Source organism: Ilyonectria robusta, assembly GCF_021365365.1.
Source record: "Ilyonectria robusta strain PMI_751 chromosome Unknown BGZ61scaffold_31, whole genome shotgun sequence".
Lineage (NCBI taxonomy): Eukaryota > Fungi > Ascomycota > Sordariomycetes > Hypocreales > Nectriaceae > Ilyonectria > Ilyonectria robusta.
Window position 1 is genome coordinate 193,828 of NW_025764465.1, and position 24,663 is coordinate 218,490.

The following is a 24,663-nucleotide window of genomic DNA, read 5'->3' on the forward strand; positions in this document are numbered from 1 at the left end:
CAGTGTACATCTCAATCAGGATATGTCAGGGCCCTCCGCATTACCTCCAATGTGGTTGTGGAGAGGGGCATCCGGCTATAAACACTCCCGCCACGACACTTGGCTGAGAGCTTAGCACCGCAGCCATCATATCCGCCCATCTTAGTCTATTTATCCCGTAGCTTACATACACTTACTTCTTGCTACTTCCCTTCGTCCATTCTCACAATGCCTTCCCTCGGCCGAACGCCAGCAACCGACCCGCAAAAGGTCTTCCACTACACAGACCTGCAGCGGAGCAAACCCACCCGCGAGAATGACCCCTACGACTACACGTGTGGCTGGGGGAACCGCCACCAGTCTGAAGTGCTTCCAGGGGCATTGCCTATAGCCCAGAACAACCCTCAAGACCGTGGGTATGGGCTGTATACTGAGGGTATCACCTCGTCGGCGTTTGCGGCCCCGCGTCATGTCAACATGAGCACGTACATGTATCGTGCTCGACCATCTGCTGCACACAGTATGTCCATTCATTCGCTGGTCGGCATGTTAAGGCCTGCCTACAAGTCCCTATGTACTCAAGCAGATTCCTAACCCAACACAGACGGCTACTATCCAATTGAAAGCAAGTCGAACATCCAGAACTGCTTCCTCTCTCTCAACAAGGCCGTCGAAGCACTCCCAGAGCAAGCCGAATGGGCGCCGTTCCCCCTCCCACCGAACGACATCAGAACCGACTTCACCGACGGCCTACACACGCTGGCCGGCAGCGGCGACCCGAATCTACGAGAGGGCATCGCGCTATACGTCTACATGTTCAACGCCGACATGGTCCAGCGGGCATACTGCAACACCGACGGCGACTTTCTCATCGCGCCACAACTGGGCAGTCTCCACGTCCAGACAGAGATGGGCCTGTTATACCTACAACCAGGCGAGATCTGCGTTATCCAACGTGGCGTGCGCTTCCGTCTGTCTCTCGGGGCTGGTAGCACCGCTGCGAGAGGCTACATCACCGAGGTTTGGGGGTCGATCTGGGAACTTCCTGATCTTGGTCCTCTTGGCGGGCATGGTCTGGCCAACCCTCGCGATTTCTTGTTTCCGCAGGCGTATATCGATGACGAGTTGCATTTGCCGTTCGAGATTGTTGTCAAGAATAATGGTAAGCACGTGGCCATCAAGCAGGACCACAGCCCTTTCGATGTTGTGGCGTGGCATGGAAACGTCGTGCCGTACAAGGTAAGTCATCCAGACGCTGTCGCTCAAGCTTTATCTCACAATCATGCAGTATGACCTGACCAAGTTTGCGTCGCAAAATGCCACGACGATCGATCATACAGACCCCTCGGTCAACACCGTGTTGACAGCAAAGTCGCGCGACCCCAACTCGCCGTTGGCCGACTTCCTTTGGTTCGGTCCGCGCTGGGACGTTGCGAGCAACTCGTTCCGCCTCCCATACTTCCACCGCAACTCAGCCTCCGAGTTCCTCGCCTGTCTGTATGGCAACGGACTCGGTCGCTCCGACGACTTCCAGCCGGGTGGAGGTAGCTACGAGGGTGGCCATACACCGCATGGTGGGTTTGATGACGCGTATGTTGAAGAGGTCAAGTTGCAAGTCAATGAGCCGAGGAGAATTCTTGAAAGTATGTCAGCTTTGCATCTTCTTCCCTAACACGTCCTTGCGGTGGTGGCCCGGCATTGTGGATTTCCTCTAATGCGCACCAGACCAAATGACCATCATGGTCGAGACAAGTCGAACGTTCCTTTGGACCGAGTACGCCCGCGTGGGCTGCGGCACATTGCATCCCCAGGGCACCGACCCTGGAGTCTGGGACAAACTTCCTGTAAGTAACGTCTTTCGCGGGATGGGCACAAATCTACTCTAAGAATGCGAGTCTGACCGTACTCATAGGATCGTTTCTCGGCACATCCCGAGATCAAGAAGCTGCTGCAGCGCCGTAAAGACGACAAGGCCCGTGAGCGGCAATCTTTGGACTACTACCATGATTTTGATCTCGCCGGGACGCGCCTTAAGTCTGCAGCTACTAATGGGACCTCGTGAGGCCGCTGTAAAACCTGACGAGGCTTTATTAACAAGAGACATTCGTTGCTATCTTTCAGACTTGCCATGTCTTTTAGCTTGTTATCGATACCTTCCTTATCTTGTTCAGAATACTGAAATTGCCTGCCTAGTGTACAATCATTACTTATTCTATTCCCCTAACCGGGAGAGTTCCGTCTCCCCCGTTATGCTGTCACTCATAATGCGTAGTATCCGACAGAGATTCGTCACGTTCCACTTCCCAACCTCTTCTAACAAGTCCAAATATTCCAGTAAAATTCGCCGCGCGGAACTATAACCACCGGGGTAGATGATCCCACCAAAAGATATCGTTCCACCATCCTTGATGAATCGCCTTGCCGGGCAGTCAAGAATGCCCGCCGTTGAATGACCGTAGTTGATTCCTGCGTACCCTACTTGGTTCCAGTCGACGTTGTCCAGCAGTTCAAAGGGCTCGGGGGCAAGTTGCATCTCAGAGGCATCCAACTGTGGTAACATGTAAAGATAGAGCGCGAGCACGAGAGCAGAGTTAAAAATGGCCATCTCAGAAACGAACATGGTCCCGTCTGATATCTTCCGGCGGGACATGCAAGAGAAAGTTTGCGCGGCATGCAAACAGGCCCTGCGTGCTGCAGAAGTTTGAGTCCATTGACTGATATCTGCAAGGGCAGCCCGTCCAGATTCCGGTCCACCCCTACCAGCTGCGAGTTCAAAGGTGCTCAGGTTTGCCGTCAAATCCAGACACATCCTGTGCCAAAATACCAGGCAGTTGGGGTTTACCGTGTTTAGTTCCTTGTGGTACGCAGCATAGATGTCCATAAGGAGCGGTGTCAGGACTTTTGCCGAGCCATCTCTCGCGTACAGCTCCGCTGGGATCATGTACCGCTTGTTTTCTTCCAGTCCCGAACCGGTATTCAGTCGGTGACGGGCATCAGCGATGCGTAGCCAGGCGGCCGCGAGCACTCCATGCAGGCCGTGGACGCTGGCACCCGCGGCTGCAGGCAGGGTTACTGGATATTGGCGGAAGTCAAGGATGGGTGAGATGACTTGACAGCCAGCGTTGACGAGGGACGTCCATCGGAGCGAGTCGGGTGCTTTGAACAGTTCCGCCGTGCAGGGTGCGTAGAACTGCATGGCTTCGATTTTGATGATGGGGCAGGTTCCGAGGTTATTAGCGAAGAAGGAATCGATCATGATCAGGCCCACGATGAGACTTTACAAGTTAGCTGCAAATACTGGAATGTTTAAGATCATGGACAAACCGTTTGACGGATTCAATCCGCGCCCAGGCCTTCCAGACTTCCTCTCCGCTCCAGCCTCGCTCAAAAAGTGTTGATGAAAGACGGGTAGATTCGTGTGCCGCAAAGATGTTGTGTTTCAAGGCCATCTAGACAGTACGGTTATATTGATGTCGTTATTACGTGGAATAGCTTGGGTACGAACCATGAGGGTATCATTGTAGAGCATTTGGGTCTGCTCATCGTGAACTCGTTCCTGAAATCACAGCCATGTCAGCTTTTCCAGGCCAAATTAAGCCCATTTTGCGGTCCTACCGGATCGGTGGTAGACAGGCTCAGAAGCAGGACACTACAACCGAGTGCTGACAAGAGCTCAGCTGCCTCGTGGGATTTCCATGGCCGGGCCAGTTCCACTCGACAGCGTTCGATTGCTCCCTTTCATTGCCATTAGCCCCCTGAAAATGGTAAGAGCTCAATGGACTTACCGGCAGCTGCATCGTGACGAAGCTTTTCTTGTTCTGGGGATCCAAGAGGGCGAGTCCGATCAGACACATGGCATTCACTACTGAGATGTTTGCTGATTTTGCCGTAAATGTTTGTTGATGGATGAAGGGTAATAATTGGTGAAAACGGCGGAAGAAAAGGTCGAGGCTCATGTCAAGAACTTCTGCTGATGGGAAGTCGTCACCGGACTGGCTTTGGTGGCCTCCAGCTCCGTGGTGAGAATTAAACAAGGAGTTGGATGAGTTTCTGATGGAAGAACACTCCTCGATCAATTGGCCACGCCGTTCCTCATCCAAGTCCCACTTGAATGCCACCGGGCTTCCCGGCGAAGCTCTCGCATGAGGCCCGTCATCGGGGGCAGCCGAGAATATATTGTCGCCCTTGTGCGAGGCAGCGTCGTGCCATAGCGTGCCGATCAGACGCCAGGGTAGTTTCTTCTTGTTGGGCCACAGCTTGGCGATCCTGGCGAATCGCTCATCGGGAATTTCGTGGGTTGGTTGAGACGGTCGACGGAGTGCCCTTATGAAGACATCCATGTCCATAAAGTCGACGTTTTCAGAAGTGTCGATCGGGCATCCGGTGACGAAGCTTGTTGGAATGGTGTCGTCGTCGAATAGATTCATCCAGTCTGTCGAATCGTTGTTCTGTTGGGCTGCAGCTAACGTCGCTTGTAGAGACGCGTCTTGCGCTGCGCTGTCGTCCACATGTACGCCCTGGGGTAGTGAAGCAGAGGCAATGAGGTCTCCCGGGAAGTCCAATTGAGGAAAGTATTGCACTTGAACCGGCCGTGGCACCCTCGGTGTAGCGGTCATGTTCGGCACGGCATTTATATCCACATCTATGCCGGCAAGATCAGTCTCCCACCTGGTATCCTCAATCGGCGTCGTGCTGGAGTCCATCGTCTCTTGGGGGCCGACCGCGGTGGTCGGACTTGGTAACGCTGCGACTATCTCGTCAAGAGTCTCCGTGTGTTGGGGTTGCTGGCCGTTCATCGCTTCATGTCCTTCGCGTCTCGGGGGAGAGCAGGTTTCAACCGGCGAGTCGGTGGTCTCTGAGGGGCTGTCGAGATTCTCTGGACCTGAACCGGAAGCTGTGGTTCGGGCAGTATTTCGTCGAGGCGATCGAGCGGCTGGCCTGTTTTCTGACCCTTCCCAGACTTCCCCCGCGGCCTCCATGTGGCCCTTGACGTGTCGATTCAGCACATCGCTACGGAGAGTCAGCAATTGTGATGGACGTTGAGGGTCTACCTCGACTTGCCCGCGCGCAAATCTCTTCCGGCAGCGACCGCACTCAAACGGCTTCTCGCCCGTGTCTTCAGCGTACTGTCAGCGTCGCTCGTCAGGGCAATGCAGGCTCAAAGCCAACTTACGCGATCTCTCGTGACGCTTTAGATGCTCGACCTTGGAGAACTTGCGAGAGCAGTACGAGCAATTCTTGGTGAGGCGAGCTGCCCGAGTCGCCGGCGTCGCCGTAGCCGTCAGCGTCATCCCTTTGGCGGTGCGGAGGCTCGTTCGTTCGTTCGTTCACATGGACATTGGATACGGGGCAGCACAATCTAAGTGAGACGACGATATGACGTCTGGGAGGCGGGCGAGATGCAACAGCTGGCTGCTTCCACTCAGGATTCGTATATTGGCAATGTCAACGCCGTGTCGAGAAGCAGTGATCTGGGCCGCTCATGCGAAGATGCGGGGTAAATCCGGGGTTTACGCCTGGGGAAGAAGCCGGGGCTCATATCATCCGGCACTTGTGGGTTTATTCATCCCGAGTTCGTTCTTGGTCGTGGTACATGTTTATGCAAAGAGTGACTTGTTGATTGGAGAATGAGGCCAGTACCGCACCTGTTTTACTCGCATTTACTAGCATTTACGGGACTCGACAAGTACCCCCATGTTCCTATACCGCGCCTGTAATGCCTTTTCTTGGTATAATCGGCGTCCCTGAGTTACATAATGAAGGCGGTGTCGTGGCACAATGGCTGCCTCCCTGGCCCACAGCACTATCCCTAACGGAGGAGTCTTAAAATCTTCGACCCCTGTGACGGTTGCAGGTGATCGATTCACTATCCCGTAAAGACTTAATAAAGTGAGAAAGTCTAGCGCCGCATCCATACGGTCTTGGCAACTTCAGGTAGCCTGGCGTCGCGCTAGACTTTCTCAATTTATTCACTGTTTACGGTACTCCAGGGTAAGTCAGGAAGGACAGATGCTCCAGACTTGACCAGAGTAAACACAGTATTCTAGCTATTTTTTAGCCAGTTCATCGATGTCATAGATACTCGAGTAGTGATGGTATCGCGAGTTTGGCCCGATGCCAATCTCGTTTGGCCGTCAACTGGACATATTGGTGTCGACAAAGCGTCCGATGGGGATCCAGCCACGCGTTGGCCCACGAACGGCGAGCGACGAGATTGCGGACACGCCGTCGGAGCTCTGGGATCTTGAGATTATTAGCTGAAGAATCGGCAAGATGATTAAACAAAAATGCATCGCTTATGAGTCACCTGCTGTGCTCCGCCATTGTCAATACACGCCGGCTTAAGCTTCTCTATCGTCACATCAGCAATCTCGCTTGTAAACTTGCCCGCTGCTTGGCTTCGCTCGGCTCGATGGTGGCTCAGCAAAGCCCATTCATCCTGGTCGGCGCGAGAAATATCGTACCGACTCGCGACGTTCTCCAACGTGATGCCCTGGGGAGTAGACAGTATGCCGCTTCCTCGTTAATTGTCTGTTTTCGAGATGGCGATACATCTGTCGGCAAGCTACACGGCGCGTCGTTCCTCGTCAGCTTTCCACACAGTCCGCAAGGTCAACATGGATCTAGCCTACCATGATGGAATGCGTTATATGCATCAGAGCCTGGAGACTGCTCGAGCTCGGTCGATTGATCGTGTGGAAAGATGTCGTGACAGGGAAGCCGGTATGGTTCGGCCAGAATCCAACCGGTCTTCGCGAATCCAAGCTCGGAGAGGCCATTGCCAATCATGACATCTTGGCTTCAGTTTTGGCACGACGGCACGCTTCTCGCCTAACCTTTTCTTCTGTCAATAGTGCGGACGCAGTGGAAATGGAGGCCATACCGGCACGAGCATATCTTCTGGCCATGCGTTTCAGAAACCGCCCTTGAAAGCCTTGATCATTGGGCTCGGACGGCAGAGAGTAGGACCAAATCGTTGGGTGTTTTGGTCAGGATGCTGGCTGCTCTGCGGGGGAGAAAGGCCATAGGCGAGGAGTAGGTGCCAGAGCGAGAAAGGCATGCGAAGGAACTGACCAAGGTGTGAAGGGTATGTATTTCGATGATTGTAGCCCGTAGTCATGCTACAGGAGTAGAGGATGCCGTCTCTTGGCTACCTTTCCACTTGATCTACAGTAGAGTATTCTCTCATTCCCACCCACAGCCAACATCAATGTGGGTTCCCCTGCCGTCCAAGTCCACATTTGGTGACATCTATGTGGGGGAGGATAGACATGTTGATATGGTGATGTTGTGCCTGTGCCCCACATTCGGCCAAAGCAACGTGTGGGAGGGATCGGATGAGGCGGAGGCAGGTTGAGTCGCCAGATTCACGAAGTGGATGGCTTCTATTTCGTGTTATTGTTGAGCGTGAGAAGTGGAGGAAATTACTATTCACAATGACTACCACAGGGCAACATTTATTCCTTCCAAGGCATGGAAGTCCAGCGCCCAGCATTCCATAGTGAGCCTAACCCTCGATAACTCACGGCCTCCGCTTCCCCGAAGCCTGCAGCCGTAACCATGGCGGCAACCCGGCCAGCTGGCGCTTTCGTCATAGCCTCGAGGAGTCTGACATGACAGATAAATGGTCTACAACGCCTCAAGAATGCCCCCGGAGATCGCGTGGCGGGTGTTTGCATCGGCATCAGCCCTCGTGCCCATGGCTGAAATCATCAAGACCACTGACGCTGTAAACTGGATCTCGCCTGACTGTATCGTTACCCTCGGCACTGGAAGTATCACCGATGCACCAAAGCTGGCGCGCTTTGCCGTCGCCAGCAACATTGACACTGCGGGGCACTACCTTTCTCAGCGGCAAACTACGTCTAGACTTCGTAGGACTGACTATCCCGCTCATCTGAATCCCGACCTCAGTGCCTGCGTCTGCAAGTACAAAGCACGCAAGAGGCGAGCTTGGAAAGGCAGTGTGAGACTGCCCGGCTGCGACTTGAGAACAGAGATTGTGTCAATTTACCAGTCAAAGTAGACCTGAACCTGGCACGGTTGAACCGGGTGACATTTTGAGGATTGTAATTCGAGAATTCGGGGTCCCAACGTCGTCCGAGGACGTGGGTGTGCGAAGCGACAGGTCAGAGACGTTAGTACCAAACACTCTGGGTGACAGTGATATATGGAGCCAAACAAATGCTGTGCCGTTAACTGAAGCAAGTCAGGTGTTGGAGATTTCCAATAGTGTTCTTAGAAATAAAACAACCAGAATAGTATAGCGTGCCCTGATGAAGCCGTCACAAAACCACCACGGAGTCACAGGTGCCCAACTGCGGAGAAAATATTAAGAACTAAACTACGCGGAATGACTTATCACACTAGTCAATGATGTGCCTAGTAATTGAACATGCGTCAGAGGCATTGCAAAGTAGAGAACGGTACGATGGGAAGCATGCGTAAAAGTCAAGCACCCCAAGCACCCCTACATAACACTAGCCATGGTAATCTTTGTCTCACCATCAAATACACTCAATTCCTCAAGTGCAGTATCAGCCTCGCTGCGCAAAATCTCGGCAATATCCGGAGTTCTGGGTATGAACTGAGCCTTGAATGGCTGGGGTCTCATGTTCTCGCTCTTCGTATAGGCGAAGATGTCTAACTTCACCTCGTTACCCTAGCCACATGAGCACGATTAGCCAATATTAAAGAGCTAGACTGAAAATCAAAAGGCAGTGAGGAAATGACTTACCTGTTCGTCCAGCCCAGGCTTGATGGAAAATGCCCAGAGAAGTCGTGCAATAGTAATAAACAACCCTTGCTCAGCGAGTGGCTGACCACTACATTGTCGACGACCCCAGCCAAAAGCATTGTGTCCTTTCTTATTAGGATACGGCCTCTCAAGTCCGCCCAAGAAGCGCTCGGGGCGGAAAGCATCCGGATCTGGAAAGTCTCTTGGGTTTCGGTGGATGGCCCACAAGTTACCAGTGATGGCGGTGCCCTTTGGAATAAAGTAGCCGTTGTACTCATCATCCTGGGTTGGCGCGTGCGGAATGCCCCCGAGAATGGTGACAGTTCGCCATCGCAGTGTTTCGCTCACGACGGCCTTGACGAATGGCAGGTGGTCCTCGTCGTCCCAGGTAGGTGTTCGTTGTGAACCCACAACGGCCTCGATTTCTTCTTGCGCCTTGCGTTGGGCTTCAGGGAAGACACACATGGCCAGGATGAATGACAGTATCGAGCTGCTCGTTGTGTCGACGCCGCCACCGATTAGATTGGCGGTCAAGCTGGCCACATCGTCATCCGTCAGTCCATCCATCTCCTGGGCGGCCATCAGCTGCTTAGAGAAATTGTCCTCCCCGGCCTGTGAAGCCTCCCGAGACAAGGCTGCAAAGTAGCGCTGGAATATTTTGGCACCAGTGAGGATCTGCGATGGCAGAGGATAGATCCAAGCAGGGAGCTTGGATAGGAACGGCACGGCTTCCATGATGTAGAGCCCTGGAATGACGTAGTCGACGGCTTCCATGAAGGACAGAGCTACTTGGCCCACAGGGTCGTTGATCTTTGCGATTCGCCGTCCCCAACCGATAATGGAGACGACGGAGCATGAGTATCGCTCAATTGAGGGCTCAAAAGTCTCGGGAGACTCCATGAGGTCTCGCGTTAATACCTTGGACTCGTTTAGTTGTAAATGGCGGTGCGCCCGTACGGCTTGACTTCCGACTATGCCATGCTACAGAGGCAATCGATATTAACGCGGTTCAGTGTATATCAGAACAATATGGCTTACTGTCAAACGCCGATGGAGTCGCCACCGATCTCCGTAAAGTTGGTTCACCTGGTTTGTTTCCGTCATATTCATCATGTCACCCATGACGACGAAGCGCGGCCGTGAGGAGTAGATGCTTGCTCGCTTATCGAGGAGATCCGAGATGGTCCATATATCATTACACACAATAATGGGCCGGCGTCCGTTCCAGAGCGTCAGCATCGGATTATCGTACTCTTTGGCCATCTGCTCCCATTTAATCCAAGGCTTCTCATTCGGAATGTCGAAGAAGTTGCCGAATAATGGCAGAGGGAAAGGTCCGGGCGGCATTCGCTGCCTTAGACGAAGAATGCGAACATAGTCTGCGATAAGCCAGACGAGAGGCACAGAAACTCCAGATATGAATATCAGTAAACCTAGTGGAGTTGAAAAATTGGAACCGATCTTTTCGGCCGCGATGGTGAATAATCCCATGATGTGATGCGTTTTCTTGGTGTTTTATTTCTTGGTGTTTTGCTTTGACAGGCTTTGCACATTTCCAGCCGATGAGAATATTATAGCGGATATTCATTGTGAACCTTATGCTATGCTTATATAAATCCAGATGCTATTCAACACTGTCCACCACATGACCTGAATTGACGACGATCTTTCACTTCTCTAGCTACAATATCCAAGTCGCTTTGACATCCCCATGGTGTGTCTGCTCCTGTACGTGGGACCGTCGATTTGTTGTGGGGCCTGTGTGCTCTGCTTTCCGCTTGCTTGGAGAGGTGACAAAGGTGATTTCGGAGTACCAAAGCTGATTACGGAGTACCAAAGTTCATTACGGAGTACCGTCAGAAAGACTGCTTGATTGCCGAGGTACACTAATTCGTCCAAATTGTATCTAGCTTGACAACCGGAATGCCGGCCCCACGAGCGCACCACTTGGGGCCTCTGTACAATATCCCGAGGATCCGGATGCCAGAAATATCTCCACAAAGAGACCCCACAGCTCGGTCGAAGTGCCGTAAGTTCGGCAGTTAGTGCAATATGCTCGATGCTACAGTACAGTGGCTTTTCTTCATTGTTCGTGTACCTTCACATGAACCGCTCACCACACATCCAATCCCAAACAAGTCCAATCCACCATCTACGAAATGTCAGCCTCAATTCAGAGAGTCCGCCAGCTGTCTGACCAGATAGCTGGCCCAAAGAAGCCATCCGCTCGAGATGCTCTACTGGGCGCCCGCAGCCCAGCAGACGTGGTGAGCAACTGTCCCTCCGGATTGCATCTCGTATTTCCTACTAACAAATGTCCAGGTCATATGTCTCGCCTTGCGCACGCCATTGACCAAAGCCTACAAAGGCGCCTTGAAAGACACCGCGCTGGATGGATTACTCGTCCCGCTTCTGAACGCAGTGCGCGAAAAATCCACGCTCGATCCCCAGCTTATTGAGGAGATTGTCGTGGGCAATGTGCTGCACAAGGATGCGACCTTCGTCACGCGAGCATCTTGCGTGGCGGCTGGATATCCGGCGTCTACGGCCATCTCCACAGTGAGTCGTTGGTGCTCTTCTGGCCTGTTGGCAGTGGAGAGCGTCGCCAACAAGATTGCTACCGGCGGCATCGACATCGGGATAGCTGTTGGTGCGGAGAGTATGAGTACCAACCCGGACAACGGCGCTCCAGAGTTCTCAGCGAGCTTCATGGCGAATCCTGTCATCAAGGACATCACGCAGTCCATGGGATGGACATCTGAGAACGTGGCAGGCGACTTTAACATCTCGCGCGAGCTGCAGGATGAGTTTGCAGCCGAGTCGTTCCAAAAGGCCGAGGCTTCACAGAAACAAGGCTGGCCGGATGACGAAATACTTCCCATGACAACGGTTTGGAAGAACCCCAAGACGGGCGAACTGGAAACGGTGCAAGTCACGCGCGATGACGGCGTCCGATATGGGACGACCAAAGAATCACTCTCCAAGATCCGCGCTGCGTTCCCCCAGTGGCCGCCTGCTACGACCACTGGCGGTAATGCGTCGCAGTTGACTGACGGTGCAGCAGCCGTGTTGCTGATGCGCCGTGATGTTGCCGAGAGACTGGGCCAACCGATTCTGGCGCGATTTGTCCTGTCTACTGCCGCCGGTGTAGATCCGCGTGTTATGGGTATCGGGCCAACAGTGGCGATACCAAAGTTGCTGAAGAAGGTGGGACTGTCAAAGGATGACATCGACGTGTTTGAGATCAACGAGGCTTTTGCCTCCATGGTATGTGCTACCTACTCTATCGCACGCGGATACGGGCTAATGCGTATAGCTTGTGTATTGCACACAGAAACTAGGCCTCGATAAATCACGCGTCAACCCTCGCGGAGGAGCCATGTAAGTGTCTTGAACCCTTTGATCATTCAAGCAATCTAACCACTACATAGCGCTTTCGGACATCCGTTGGGATGTACTGGAGCCCGCCAAATTGTCACCGCCCTGTCTGAACTCAAAAGAACTGGACAAAAAATCGCCGTCACATCCATGTGTATCGGTACAGTAAGTGTTCCTAAGATTCTTATGCAGCGTCACATCTAATACTCAATGCAGGGTATGGGAATGGCCAGCTTGATAGTTTCAGAGGTGTAATGCAATGTAGTTTAGAAATGCTCCAATTGTCACTAATAGACAAAGTCTTTATAGATCTATGTTTAGATAGAGAAAATAGCTCATTTGTCCTGTATCCAACCCATCACAATGTCCCACGCACATTGTACTTAATAACGTACTTTCCGTTTGCCTATGCAAAATGAAATCAGTAAACCGCAGAGGCGAGATTGAAATGATGAAAAACTCACCTTTCCGAATTCCTTTGCAATCTTCGGCAAGTCCAGCAGCGTAGCTCGGACGATATTTGACTTGACGAGACCACGCTCCACAAACTCAATCGCGTCCAGAATATCCTCTCGAGTCCCCACGGCAGACCCAACAATTTTGATGCCCTTGTCGATGAAGAGCAAGGGATGGAAACTGACCAGCTCGTGGGGCGGTGGGATCCCCACGCACACGAGAGTGCCAAATGGACCGAGGATCTCCAGTGCCGCTTGGTATCCCTTGGCCGAGCCGGCGATGGCGAGGGCTGCGCTGATTCCTCGTCCCCCGGTGATTTTGGCAGCTTGATCAGCCAGGTCGGTAGTGTCCACGACATCGATATACTTCTCCGCTCCAAGATCCAGGCAATACTTGCCCTTGGCCTCTCCAGCGTCAATGGCAAGGACACGCAGGCCCATAGCTCGCGCATACTGGATGGCAAACGCACCTACACCACCTGCTGCGCCAAGGACAGCAACCCACTGGCCGCCGCTCGCACCGCAGACACGCAGGGCCTTGTAAGCCGTCACGCCTCCGCATAGAATGGGAGCGAGCATCTCATCACTCGTCTTGACATGATCCGGTATCCGCACCAAGTACCGGGCCGGAACGACAGCGTATTCGGCAAATGTCCCGTCAATCTTGCGGCCAGAGTTGAGCTGCTCGGCACAGCGCGTTTCACCCCCGGGATGTAGACAGTAGGCGCATTTGCCGCAGATGTCGCGCAACCAGGCGATTCCGACACGGTCGTTTACTTGGACGTCACTGGCCGGGACGCCTTGTCCTACTTGGACCACCCGTCCGATGCCTTCGTGGCCGAGAATTTGACACGTAGGGCCGACTTCGCCGGATGCCAGGGCCATATCAGTCCCACAGACGCCTGTTGCAGAGAGCTGTACTAGGATTTCCAGGGGTCCGATGGGGGGGATGGCGATGGAGGAGATTCTAAATTTGAAGCCGGTAGAAGAGCGCTGTATGCGTTAGTTGGGGAGAAATATGGCTCTGACACTCACTTACGACTACCAGGGCGGCCTTCATGGTGGATGATTTCAATACCATGGCGTGAGCGTCGTCTTTTCTCATCAGTCAAGTTCAGCTGTGCTTTACGGGTTTCTTCGAGTAGGCGAAGAGAGCGACTGATCTGGGGCTAGCCATCATTTTATACCTACTCCAGTGGGTTTTAGTCGTAGCCCCACATAGATCCTTGAAGTTGGAGAAGCCCAAAGTTTATCTATCATTCAAGAGAAATCTGGGGATAATGTTCTCGAGGCAAAGAGGGGAATGCAAATCACAAACGTGTCACGCCAATCACCAACGCTGTCAAAGGAGTCCAAGGCCGTTCCAGAATTGCACTAACACAACTACACGAAGAACGGAAAATCTCGCACCACCAACTACAATTTCGGTGCTCCCCCCTTGGATCTAGACGACCCAATAATCCCCTTGTACTCGGTGCTTCTCTTGATCTCAAATCCGCGTCCTCGCAGTCGCGCAGGCCACACGCCGCTCTTTCCTGGGGCGAGAATGCCGTTTGGATCTAACGCGTCCTTCAGCTGCTCGTTGAACTTCAGCGAAGAGCCGCCGCCCCAGTTGTAAACGCTGGCGATTTGATCCATGTAGCACAGGTGGGTGCGGTACTCGCCATAACCCTGCAATGATAGATTAGTCGTTGAGGTTTCTTTACAGGAATTTTGCGTCAAGAGTTACCTCTTTGGCGGCGTCGTCGATGAGTAGTTCGATGCATCGATGTGCCCGCTTCCGTTCATCTGGGTTGGTTTTGTCAAATGCTAGACACACTTTTATGCAAATATTAGTTCAATCGTCTTGTATGCCAAATCTGAACGGGGAAGTGGGAAGGGGAACACACCAATGTGATGGAGCTCGCGCCATCCGACAACAAAAGTACCAATGTAGTCAAAGCCAAACTCGACAAACCGCTTCCGGACCATCTGGTATTGCTTATTTGCATCCACACCCGTGGCTGGAGAAATGGGCGAAAATCCTAGCAAAGAGCCGCGGGGACATGTCCAGTCCAGCCAGCCCAGTTCGTATGTGTTGGGGATGCCCTTGAGGGTTTCTTCTCGCATATGGAGCACTGTCTGCTTCGAGCCTTCAACGCGCGGCTGCGGGAATTCATACGATGCCTAATAAGCAGTTAGAGCTTGCCACTTGGTACGATGGGTGGTTTACTCACACCTGGAATCTGCATAAATGTGGCTTTCAGAGCAGCCCATTGTAGATCACGCATGGGCTTGGGTCCATACATGGCCCCGTAAATATTCCACCGTCCTACACCAATCTTCTTGGCGATTGAGTCAATCTCTGCATCTGTCAGGACATCCTTGGAGCTGGTATACTCCGATTTAGGTGCGTAGACAGCAGCGTCAATCAGAGTGTTGCGAATCGTAGGGGCATTTTGGATGACCATTCCAACACGGAGTTGTCGTACGTATTCGACAATAGCAGGCAGGTCGCTGTCGTTTTGGAACGAGAAGAGATATGCTTGGTAGCCCTGTATCAAAACTTAGAGGGAACCGGGTGACAGGATGTGCTTTATGACTTACGCCGGGATCAGGCATGAGCCAGAATCCCATCTTTGTGACAATGCCAAAGTTTGATTGGGTAAATAATCCGTCAGGATATGGCCCAAACCCTGTTTGAATCAGTATTTATTGGTTTGGCACAAAAGACATGTTACTGACCATATTGGAAGGTCTGCCAGGTGTTGCTCTCTGGCAACGCGCCCATACCGGTCCGAATCACCTCTCCATTGGGAAGAACCACCTCCATTCCGCAATGCATGGAGAAATGCTCGCCGTATGGTGTATATCCGGCCCCGCGGTCTAGCGCATTGCCGACAGCGGAGCCACCGCCTTTCTTGGTTAGCGATTGATGGAAAGCTACGCCGTTGGTGTGGCTTACCCAAGTCAGGACTGTCAATCCACAGGTTTTTGTGTCCATTGTTCTGCAGGTAATCATACAGTGCAAAGTAACTAACGCCGGGCTCGAGTAGACAGGTACAGTCCCGCTCGTTAACGTCGAGCACCTTGTTCATTCGTGCGCCCATGTCGATGACAACACTACCTCGTAATCGAGGCGCAGCTCCCCCATAGCCTAGAGTCCGTGATTAACTTTGCATTTCCAGACAAGGGTCTTCCTTACCGAGGTTGCGACCCATGGAACAGGGCCAGAGGGGTACGAGATATCGGTTGGCAAGCTTGACGATCGCAGACACTTCCTCGACACTGCCGGGCGAAACAACAGCGCTGGCGAGGAATTCATCCTTCTCGAGCACATAGAAGAGATCGTGTTCCTTGGGGAGGTTGAAGTATTCTCCTTCTTTGTCAGGCTTCATCGTAGCTCTGGTATGCACTTCCAAGTTGTTGCTCCCGACAACCTTAGCCATCTCGGCTAAAGCCATGCGCAAGCCTTCGGCAGTTACATCGGGTGGAAGGATGAGGTCTTGGTCCAAGATGGAGGAGAGGTTGCTAGGGGATGTCATTTTGGTGTTGGAAGATTTGGATATCGATGTGGTTATTGTTTTGACGATAGACTGTTGTCAATAGAATGATTCAGTTGTGTTGGGGTTCAAGATAGAGGCCGTATATCAATCTTATTCATGAATATCTAGATAGTATTAACAACTCCCCATATTACAGCGGGACCCACGTCTCGAAATAGCCTGTCATCTATCTTACATCTCCACACTCTCTGACACTTTCTGGGGATAATCTGGCCCAGCTCTCCAGCTCTCCCGTGAAAAGGTACCGACGTGAGGAGGTAGAGGGGGGGATGAGCCTCGGGCCGTGGGTATCTAGCCAATTAGGACCCATGAACTGGGGAAAACAGGGCTGAACTTGTGAGAGAGTTTGTGAACTGAGTTACTTCGTCTCTTTTCCCCACAGTCTGCGCAGTCTGGGGCCATGGATGAGGCCCCACCTCCTCTCGATGACCCCACATAATAGCGAATTAAATACATCTAATTACTACAATATATAGTCTTGTCTCTGCGGACATTGAACTGGAGTTTATCTCATTCGTTCGAACCTTTATTTATTCACACCCGTTTTCCCCATCAGTCTCGGAGCAACTGATCAACGCCAATCTCAAAATGTCTTCACAGGCCGAGTCCCGCCTTCGCGTTGTGATCGTTGGGTAAGTGCTCCTAATCGATAACAAGGAACCAGTCGCTAACTGTATTCAAGCGCGGGTGAGTTATTATTCACTCGTATCGGGCGGTAGACATACTAACAAACTGGAACAGGAATTGGAGGTGTTGCAGCTGCAGTGGCATTGGGGCGATGCGGACACCAAGTAGTGATACTGGAGAATGCCCCAGAGGTAACGTATCCGAATTAACTTAAACGATTTTTTTGATTTTTTTGACAATTGTGAAGTTGCTTGAAATTGGGGCAGGCATTCAGGTCGCTCCCAACATGCTGCGGCTACTGGACAGTAAATAACTCACAGATCAAGTAGCGCAAACTGAGCTGACCTATTTAGGATGGGGAATTGGTGACGAAATACGCGCGAAAGGCGTCAAAACACAACGCGTCAAGGTCTTGAGGTGGCAAAATGGCAAGGTTCTATCTGACAAGGTCATAGACGGCAGCCACGGGGAGCAATGGGTAATCCATCGTGCGGACCTGCACAATGCGCTCATCGCAAAGGCACAATCTTTCGAGGGCGTGACCATGCGACTGAACAGCACCGTCGTGGATGTCAACTTCCGTGACGCATCCGTTCAACTAAGTACTGGAGAGTGGGTATATGGAGATGTGGTGTTGGCAGCAGATGGAATCAAGTCTGCAATTCGCAAACTCCTCCTCGATGATGATTCTGACATTGCGATTCCAACCGGCGATGCTGTTTTCAGACTCATTCTTCCTCGGGACCTGATGGCTCACGATCCAGAGCTTCTGAAATGCGTCACAGACGCCACTGTTCGACGCTGGGTAGGCCCAGGTGGGCATATTGTGGCATACCCCGTGCGGAATCATCAGCTCTACAACATCGCCATGGCACATCCGGACAGAGGAGGTCTCGAAGAATCGTGGACTACCCGGGGGTCCAAGGAGATGCTTCTAAAGGAATACGAAGGCTGGGATCCACTGTTGGTCAAAATGCTGACTCTCGTCCCCGATGAAGAGGTTATGGAGTGGAAGCTCTGCTCCCACCCGCCGTTGAAGACTTGGACAAGAGGCTCATGCGCTCTTCTTGGTGATGCTTGCCATCCCATGCTGTTCGTTCCACCTCCCTATCCTCGAGATTGCCATATGCTAACTAAGTGGCAGGCCATACGTAGCACAAGGTGCTGCGCAAGCCGTCGAGGATGCCGCAGCACTTGGTGTGATACTTTCTAGCGTCAAGTCCAAACTGGAAATCCCCACCGCGTTGGAGTTTTATCAGCGGACTCGAAAGCTGAGGGCAGAGACAGTGCAGAATTTCGGGACGGAGACGAGGGCATCTCTTCATCTGGCAGATGGGCCAGAGCAGATTGCCCGGGACACGCTGTTTGCTACACGCTCCAATCCGGACCGCTGGAATGATGCTGCGAGCCAGCAGTATTTATGGAGCTTTGACGCTGAGCGAGAAGCGCAAGGCTCTGCATACGGTACGAGATCATCTGTGTTCAAACGACCGTTGCTTTTGGCTAACTGATATAGCAGTCCGGGAAGACAGGGGTGGCATTGTAGGTCCTCGGCTTTAGTTGGAGTGCCTAGTATCTACGCTTAGCTCTCATAGTAAAGCGGCATCTCAAAAGTTATACTTTGTTCAATCCATAGGCATATTCTACAATCTCTGAGAAATTCTTGTACGGATAGTTTACCGTTGCGGAGCCAATGTTAGTACTGGTGCAAAGAAAATCCAGCGTGCCGAGTCGGATCATTCATGCCTCGGCCCATCGGCAAATGTGTCGGTAGTTTTCCTCGGCTCTTTGGCATAAGCCTGTTTTATCGCTGTAGGTTATCTGGTTTATCTTCAATCCTTTAATGACTGAGAGTCTAGGGTAGCTGGGACTAGACGCAGTCGACGATGACACAAGAGGATCCGAATTATGGATCTGATGTACAAAAAGAATAGCTCGGTAGTTAAGATCCCGAAATGTGGAACGTACATGCATGTTCATGGATAATACCTTCATCCTACTTAGGGGCTGCAACCAAGGTGTGTCTACCACATCCACACTCACTATGCAGCCTCGACTTCCTTGTGCTCACAATCACCTTCTTTTTCCAGCTCTCGACTAGAACTATCATTTACTCGCACTTCATCACCAAACAAAGTCATGATATCCTCCAACGCCATGTTCCGGGTGTCTGGAAATGTCATGGGCACCACCACTACCGATATCGCTGTAAGGATGATGAAGGGGAGATAATACTTCCAGCCGATATTTTCCAAGGCCGCTTGGCCGGGAACTTGCCATATAATATTCAACAGGTTCAAAAGAGCCATTGCGTACGTCATCCCCAATGCTCGAAGATGATTTGGAAAAATCTCTCCGATGTAAACTATGGAATATGGCTTAGCAAAGGAACGAAAGTATGTTGAGGAGTACTCACAGAATGTCGACCCGTCCAAAAAGAACCCATAAAAGAACACAAAGACATAGAGCATCGCAACGCCGGCCTGCAGGGCGTTTTGGTTGTCGCTATTGAGAGACGTCGCTTGGATTGTTGCTTCCGCTATGAGGCAACCCAGACAACCAGCGAATCCGATGGTGATAAGCCATGGACGGGGCATTCTGTCAACTACAAGGACTGCGCCCCAATTCACAACTGCTGCGACTGCAACCCAGCCTGCTTGAAGATCCAACTGTTTTTCAGCGTTGAAACCAAGGGCTGCGTACAGGTACACGCCGTAGTCTAATCACCAATCAGCAAGATCATGGATCACATTTTGGGTGTACTTACTATTGATGACGAGCGCGCCGGAACCCTGCAAGAAGAACACCAAAGCACCCCCAACCAGGAACCTCTTCCTATACGAAGGCTTCTTGATTACATCCTTGTAACTGAACTCCATTGCTCGGTCGACCTCAATTTGGCGTTTCATGTCAGCAAATTCTCGAGTAGCATGTTCAGTGTCGCTGGGATCCCAATGCAGACTTTGTACAATCTTCCATGCTTCTGCTTCTCTTCCGTGCATGAGCAGCCACCTGGGGCTTTCAGGGAGAAACGGAACCGTGAGGACGGCGAGGATGGAAGGTACGCATCCAATTGCTAGCGGACCTCTCCATTGTTGGTTGTTTCCCTGGACATAGTAAAATCCAACGCCGACGTAAGATGCAAGACAATAACCAAAATTTATTAATATTGGGTGTGCATCAACAAGGATTCCACGCCCTTCTGGAGGCACCATCTCCGTAAGCCACACCGGAATGACTGTGAACAGCATGGTTGATCTGTGCAGCGTTAGTCTGACAATCAGCCGAGCACGGCTCTGGATAATCACTTACGACAGTCCCACGAAGAAGCGGAAGGCAATAAACATATCCGGATTGACAGAGCCAGCTAAAATTCCACTGAAGATCATGGTGAGAAATGCACCGATGAAAGTCGTCCATTTCCGCCCAATTCTGTCAGAGAGTGGAGCAGAGAAGCAAGCTCCAAAGAAGCCTCCAGCATAGTACATTCCAACAACTAACCCCAATTTGTTACCTTGAACAAGCTCCGGGCCCATGTACTCTATAAAAGACGGTTGTCCAATAGTCGTCCCAATTATACTGGCCATATATCCGTGGGCCAAGGAGCCGAAAGACATGGCGACGACATAGGCGACAGTGCGCCAAGTATAATGGCGGGCCTTGGAGCGAGTGTCGTTTACGAGTATTCCGGAGATTGTGGAGATGAGTGGGAATATTCAATGCCAGAAATAGAGTGAAAAACAATCCAATTGAGACACTCGAGACTATAGCCCTTGGATGGAGATATAGATAACCATAGGTACTTGAAAGCACACCGCAGTCATCAGGTCTTTGTCCTTTGGTGCAGTGGCTTATCCGCGCAGGTTTCTGATGGACTTTGCCAGGCGGAAAACGGTGCCGAGCAATGGTCAAGGATTTAGTTGCTATGGGCAATGCAAATCTTAAAATTATGAGAAATTCCAGACAATCGTTCTACTTGGTTATCCACTTCAACTGAGCTCAAGACTACGATGCCCTCTCTCAAGGAAACTGAAAAGCACTCGACCAGGTCATCGTGCTGGATCATTATTTCCGGAAATGCATATGACGTAACTGATTTTCTTGATCACCACCCAGGGGGTGCCAATGTTATCCTCAGACTCGCAGGCAAAGTGAGTGAGATTAATCCGAGGACTACAAGTGCTGAACCAGAACTGTAGGATGCGACCGAGGACTACGAGGCAATCCACGCTCCCGAGACAATCAACGGCAATCCAAGCCAAGGTGAGCGTTACTTGTCCCATTGGAAGCCATATGACTAACAGCAATAGTGAAGAAGATCGGGCCTGTGACGGGAATGACGCCCGGATTCGGTGCATCGACTTCGCAATCGGCCGCCTCGCCCTTGCTGCCCCCCGGCGCCATACTACCTCTTTCAGCATGCAAATCACTGGGTGATCTCGAAGAAGTGAGTCGCGCTCTTCTTTCTCCCAAAGCCGCTGTATACTTCGACAGCGGTGCGGAGACATTATCCGCCCGCAACCGGAATAGATCCGACTGGACGCGCATCGGCTTCCGGCCCCGCGTCCTCCGGAATGTCGCGACTGCCTCCATGAAGTGCTGGATAATGGGCTCAGACAGCAGTATGCCCATTTTCATTGCTCCGGCTGCAGCTGCGCGCCTGGGACACAAGGATGGCGAGCTCTGTCTCGCCAGTGGAGCTGCGCAGATGGATATTCCGCAATGTGTTTGCACCTACTCGTCCGTGTCGCCCGGAGATGTGATGGAGTTCTTCCAAAGCGCTCCAGGGCGTCGCGGTGGAGCCTTGTTCTTCCAGCTCTACATGCCCAAGGTCAAGCAAGATGCCGCGAAGCTGATTGATATGGCCAAAAAGGCTGGCTTCAGCGCTCTAGTGGTTACTGTCGACTCTCCAGTGATTGGGAAACGGGATGACGACGATCGCTTCAAGGCTTTGTTAGATCTAGAAGCTGGCCTTGATGTGGAGCGCACAGGCGGCCAGGTATCACTTCCGGGCAACGAGGCAGAGACACTACGGGGCGTGCATTGCTCCACTCTGGAATGGGATGATTTGCCATGGATCCGGAAATGCTGGGGAGAGAGACCGATCATTTTGAAAGGTATTCAAACCGTTGAAGATGCACTTGAAGCAACACGGCACGGTGTGGATGGAATATACCTGAGCAACCATGGCGGGAGACAGCTTGACTACGCACCAAGTCCCGTCCAGGTGCTCCTAGAAATCAGGAAGAAATGCCCCGAGATCTTCCACAAAACGGAGGTGTACGTCGATGGCGGGATTATGAGAGGGACGGATGTTGTGAAGGCGCTCTGTCTTGGGGCACGCGCTGTTGGTATCGGTCGCGGATTCTTGTACGCTTTGAGTGCGTATGGGGCCGAAGGGGTTTTGAAGGCTATCCAAAGTAAGTGCAGCGCCACTCTTTCTGAGATGACTTGCTAACACAATCTCTCTAGTTCTGAGTGATGAGATACAGACCACCATGAGGTTGCTTGGTGTGACGACAATATCTCAGCTGAACAGCGAGTACATCAACCTGGACGAGTTTGAGCACCACTGCAGCACAAGAGCGGGCTTGTCGAAGATATAACCCACTGTGGCGTGTATTATAGAGAAGGACTACTAGATGTTGTGGCTAATTGCTTTGCTCTCTTCAAGTCATTCCCAAGGCCAGCAGTCACCACTCCTGCATCAACTGAGACCACCAAAAAGTCCATCCCTTCCAGTGTTCGTCTGCTCGTGGCCTCGTCGCCAATCGCAACTGTGCCGACTAATTTCTTCCATTTCTTCGCAACTCCACATATCTTCTCTAATGCTGTCTTAAAAGCAGGCTCAGTCCCGTCGGCTCCATTCAATCCCAGTGAGAGGCGCAAGTCTATGGGGCCAACGAAGACGCCAGAGACCCCCTCAACGGTGAGAATATCCTCCACATTAGACACGCCTTCCGCCGACTCAATCATGGGAAATATGCCCACTTGGCCTTTCAATGCTCTCTGGAAGTACACACCCACACCACCTTGTGGACCGTCTGGTAGACCCCAAGGCGCCCTGGATGGACCGAAACTCCTGGATCCTCGTGGTGCAAACAGGGCACGGTCGATAATTTGCTCCATTTCACTCTTATTGTTCACCATTGGAATGACTATTCCTGCCGCTCCGCTGTCGAGAGCCCACTTTATCCACTCGACGGCTTGCGATGGGATGCGGACAATAGGAAAACACGCTCCTCTCGAGGAAGCAACAATCGCGTGAACCATTTGAGTCATCAACTCTGCGGAGATTGGTGAATGTTCCATGTCAATGAAAACAAAATCGCATCCCAATTGGCCGATGAGCTGAGCTATGACTGTGGAAGGTATGGTGAGAGCGACGCCGAGAGTAGGATTTTGTGTACCCGAAATGAGGGCAAGGACGTTTTGGGGTCGTGGTCCTCTTCCATCAGGGCCTGTTGATGGGGTCATGCTGGAGGTTCCACTGAGGTAAGACATGTCTGCAGCTTATGTTTGGTGTAATTGAATGATCTATGCTGAAATCGACCTTCGAAGTGAATAGTAGTAGGTTTGTACGGCAGCAGCTTGTGTGTATGAATACTAACTAATAGCAACTTGAGCGAAGGGAAATGAATTGGTTGAATGAACGAGTGGACACTCGGAAAACAAATCCGGTCTTAAAGTACAATTTCCCGACTCGATTTCCTCCCAAGGCCTAATCAAGCGTGTAACTAAATGAGAAATGATACACTCATCTCAGGCTCATTTCGTGAGCCCAGCTTGCCAGCAACACCCGACGCCATTCTCACCCCACCCAAACTTGCCCCCATCCTTGACTGTAGTCCTCCTCATATCTCGCCTGTACTTGCCGTCATATGTCCCCGTTTCCGTTGCGCGATGCAGTACGGCTCGATTATCCCACATGACCAGGTCACCGTCGTTCTCGTACTTCACAGTGAGCTTGTATTTTGGCTGTGACACCCAGGCCAGCAACTCCTCTAGGAGCGGCTTGCTCTCCTCCATCGTCGAGTCATCGAAATGGTGCGCGTACGTAGTGACGTAGATGTTGTTGCGCCCAGAGCCCTCGTGTATCTGCACAAGTCGGTGACGGGACATGGGGTAGTCGAGAGGCTCGATACTCTCAAAGACATCGGGTGCAGCGAGTTTGCGGTTGTGAAAGAGCGAGTTGTTCGTGATTAAATTATTGACTCGTTCCTTCATGTCCTGAGGCATATCGTCGTACGCCGTGCGCGAATCAAGGTATTCAGTCTCTCCTCCCGTTCCTCGAGGAGGCAGCTCAACAGCCCGAAGCAGAGAATATGCGCATCTCTGAGGGTTGTAGGCCATATCAGCGTGCCAAAGGGTGTTGCCTTTGTTGTTGCCCTTCCTCACTGGATCTGCATCTGTAACGATTCGGTCATGTTCATCAAGGTTGGAGACATCAAAGATCTCGGGCTGATCCGGAAACCGCATGGCTCGACCGGCTTTCATATGGGCCTTGACATCGTCCAGTTCGCCGAGTTGCTCGGAGAAGGCGATGTGTTGGCTGTTGTTGAGATTGGCCTTTCTAAAGACTAACACTCCATACTTGTGAACGCCGCTCATGACCTCCTCGAGAATTTCTGGCGGGGTTGGAAGGCTCCATGTCATTCCCTCCACGGACGCTCCAAACGTGTTGTGGAGAGGAATAAATTCCAGATTCGACCTGGCTGTTGAACCCATATTTGTGCCAATTGCTGGAAAGCTTTTGGGTCGGAAATAAATTATTTCTTGACTGGGCTTTTACTTGATGGAAACCTTCATCTCAATGACCCAATATAGATTATCTGTCTTATTTGTATAGCCCAAAGCATGGCACACCAGCAACGTGAGGTCGCAGCAGCATTCTCCCGATTAGCCGACTGGTATCTCACATCTCAGAAGATCTCTTCCTGAG

At 51.8% G+C, this 24,663-nt stretch overlaps 13 protein-coding genes across 13 annotated transcripts; 6 read left to right on the top strand and 7 right to left on the bottom strand.

Annotated features, from left to right (window-relative positions):
• Nucleotides 1-207: 207 nt before the first annotated feature.
• On the top strand, nt 208-2,041 carry BGZ61DRAFT_484653 (homogentisate 1,2-dioxygenase; the record flags this gene model as incomplete). Its single annotated transcript, XM_046249638.1, has 5 exons — nt 208-499; nt 584-1,218; nt 1,268-1,622; nt 1,705-1,823; nt 1,892-2,041. The coding sequence occupies 5 exons, from the start codon at nt 208-210 to the stop codon at nt 2,039-2,041; spliced, it is 1,551 nt and encodes a 516-aa protein (XP_046097087.1).
• A 150-nt stretch (nt 2,042-2,191) lies between these two features.
• BGZ61DRAFT_510025 (uncharacterized protein) lies at nt 2,192-4,319 on the bottom strand (the record flags this gene model as incomplete). Its single annotated transcript, XM_046252039.1, has 5 exons — nt 2,192-3,254; nt 3,304-3,428; nt 3,485-3,535; nt 3,595-3,714; nt 3,765-4,319. The coding sequence occupies 5 exons, from the start codon at nt 4,317-4,319 to the stop codon at nt 2,192-2,194; spliced, it is 1,914 nt and encodes a 637-aa protein (XP_046097088.1).
• A 3,305-nt stretch (nt 4,320-7,624) lies between these two features.
• On the top strand, nt 7,625-8,005 carry BGZ61DRAFT_538905 (uncharacterized protein; the record flags this gene model as incomplete). The annotated part of the gene is made up of 1 exon (XM_046254705.1): nt 7,625-8,005. One exon carries the CDS (start codon nt 7,625-7,627, stop codon nt 8,003-8,005), a length of 381 nt encoding a protein of 126 aa, XP_046097089.1.
• A 444-nt stretch (nt 8,006-8,449) lies between these two features.
• BGZ61DRAFT_538906 (cytochrome P450) lies at nt 8,450-10,207 on the bottom strand (the record flags this gene model as incomplete). The annotated part of the gene is made up of 3 exons (XM_046254706.1): nt 8,450-8,641; nt 8,717-9,697; nt 9,755-10,207. The coding sequence occupies 3 exons, from the start codon at nt 10,205-10,207 to the stop codon at nt 8,450-8,452; spliced, it is 1,626 nt and encodes a 541-aa protein (XP_046097090.1).
• A 668-nt stretch (nt 10,208-10,875) lies between these two features.
• Nucleotides 10,876-12,372, top strand: BGZ61DRAFT_401771 (Thiolase, N-terminal domain-containing protein; the record flags this gene model as incomplete). Its single annotated transcript, XM_046243068.1, has 5 exons — nt 10,876-10,983; nt 11,039-11,983; nt 12,033-12,097; nt 12,148-12,259; nt 12,311-12,372. 5 exons carry the CDS (start codon nt 10,876-10,878, stop codon nt 12,347-12,349), a joined length of 1,269 nt encoding a protein of 422 aa, XP_046097091.1. The 3' UTR covers nt 12,350-12,372.
• Nucleotides 12,373-12,452: 80 nt separating this feature from the next.
• BGZ61DRAFT_593215 (alcohol dehydrogenase) lies at nt 12,453-13,662 on the bottom strand (the record flags this gene model as incomplete). Its single annotated transcript, XM_046256780.1, has 3 exons — nt 13,589-13,662; nt 12,559-13,542; nt 12,453-12,500 (listed from the first exon to the last, which is right to left on the bottom strand). The coding sequence occupies exons 1-3, from the start codon at nt 13,652-13,654 to the stop codon at nt 12,453-12,455; spliced, it is 1,098 nt and encodes a 365-aa protein (XP_046097092.1). The 5' UTR covers nt 13,655-13,662.
• Nucleotides 13,663-13,965: 303 nt separating this feature from the next.
• BGZ61DRAFT_367222 (uncharacterized protein) lies at nt 13,966-16,073 on the bottom strand (the record flags this gene model as incomplete). The annotated part of the gene is made up of 8 exons (XM_046241761.1): nt 13,966-14,220; nt 14,279-14,367; nt 14,439-14,715; nt 14,766-15,083; nt 15,136-15,224; nt 15,274-15,444; nt 15,494-15,685; nt 15,734-16,073. The coding sequence occupies 8 exons, from the start codon at nt 16,071-16,073 to the stop codon at nt 13,966-13,968; spliced, it is 1,731 nt and encodes a 576-aa protein (XP_046097093.1).
• Nucleotides 16,074-16,682: 609 nt separating this feature from the next.
• BGZ61DRAFT_538910 (putative salicylate hydroxylase) lies at nt 16,683-18,281 on the top strand (the record flags this gene model as incomplete). The annotated part of the gene is made up of 7 exons (XM_046254707.1): nt 16,683-16,726; nt 16,777-16,799; nt 16,836-16,912; nt 16,969-17,026; nt 17,075-17,813; nt 17,866-18,185; nt 18,241-18,281. 7 exons carry the CDS (start codon nt 16,683-16,685, stop codon nt 18,279-18,281), a joined length of 1,302 nt encoding a protein of 433 aa, XP_046097094.1.
• A 482-nt stretch (nt 18,282-18,763) lies between these two features.
• On the bottom strand, nt 18,764-20,401 carry BGZ61DRAFT_561795 (MFS transporter; the record flags this gene model as incomplete). The annotated part of the gene is made up of 4 exons (XM_046255825.1): nt 20,034-20,401; nt 19,489-19,979; nt 19,138-19,440; nt 18,764-19,086 (listed from the first exon to the last, which is right to left on the bottom strand). The coding sequence occupies exons 1-4, from the start codon at nt 20,336-20,338 to the stop codon at nt 18,764-18,766; spliced, it is 1,422 nt and encodes a 473-aa protein (XP_046097095.1). The 5' UTR covers nt 20,339-20,401.
• A 321-nt stretch (nt 20,402-20,722) lies between these two features.
• Nucleotides 20,723-20,872, top strand: BGZ61DRAFT_315321 (cytochrome b5-like heme/steroid binding domain-containing protein; the record flags this gene model as incomplete). Its single annotated transcript, XM_046238862.1, has 1 exon — nt 20,723-20,872. A coding segment is annotated over one exon (150 nt), but the record flags the coding sequence as incomplete, so codon positions are not given.
• A 185-nt stretch (nt 20,873-21,057) lies between these two features.
• On the top strand, nt 21,058-22,327 carry BGZ61DRAFT_366874 (L-lactate dehydrogenase; the record flags this gene model as incomplete). The annotated part of the gene is made up of 2 exons (XM_046241729.1): nt 21,058-22,141; nt 22,194-22,327. 2 exons carry the CDS (start codon nt 21,058-21,060, stop codon nt 22,325-22,327), a joined length of 1,218 nt encoding a protein of 405 aa, XP_046097097.1.
• Nucleotides 22,328-22,343: 16 nt separating this feature from the next.
• On the bottom strand, nt 22,344-23,198 carry BGZ61DRAFT_367164 (Pyruvate/Phosphoenolpyruvate kinase-like domain-containing protein; the record flags this gene model as incomplete). Its single annotated transcript, XM_046241755.1, has 1 exon — nt 22,344-23,198. One exon carries the CDS (start codon nt 23,196-23,198, stop codon nt 22,344-22,346), a length of 855 nt encoding a protein of 284 aa, XP_046097098.1.
• A 291-nt stretch (nt 23,199-23,489) lies between these two features.
• Nucleotides 23,490-24,449, bottom strand: BGZ61DRAFT_367296 (uncharacterized protein; the record flags this gene model as incomplete). Its single annotated transcript, XM_046241772.1, has 1 exon — nt 23,490-24,449. One exon carries the CDS (start codon nt 24,447-24,449, stop codon nt 23,490-23,492), a length of 960 nt encoding a protein of 319 aa, XP_046097099.1.
• Between the last annotated feature and the right edge of the window lie 214 nt (nt 24,450-24,663).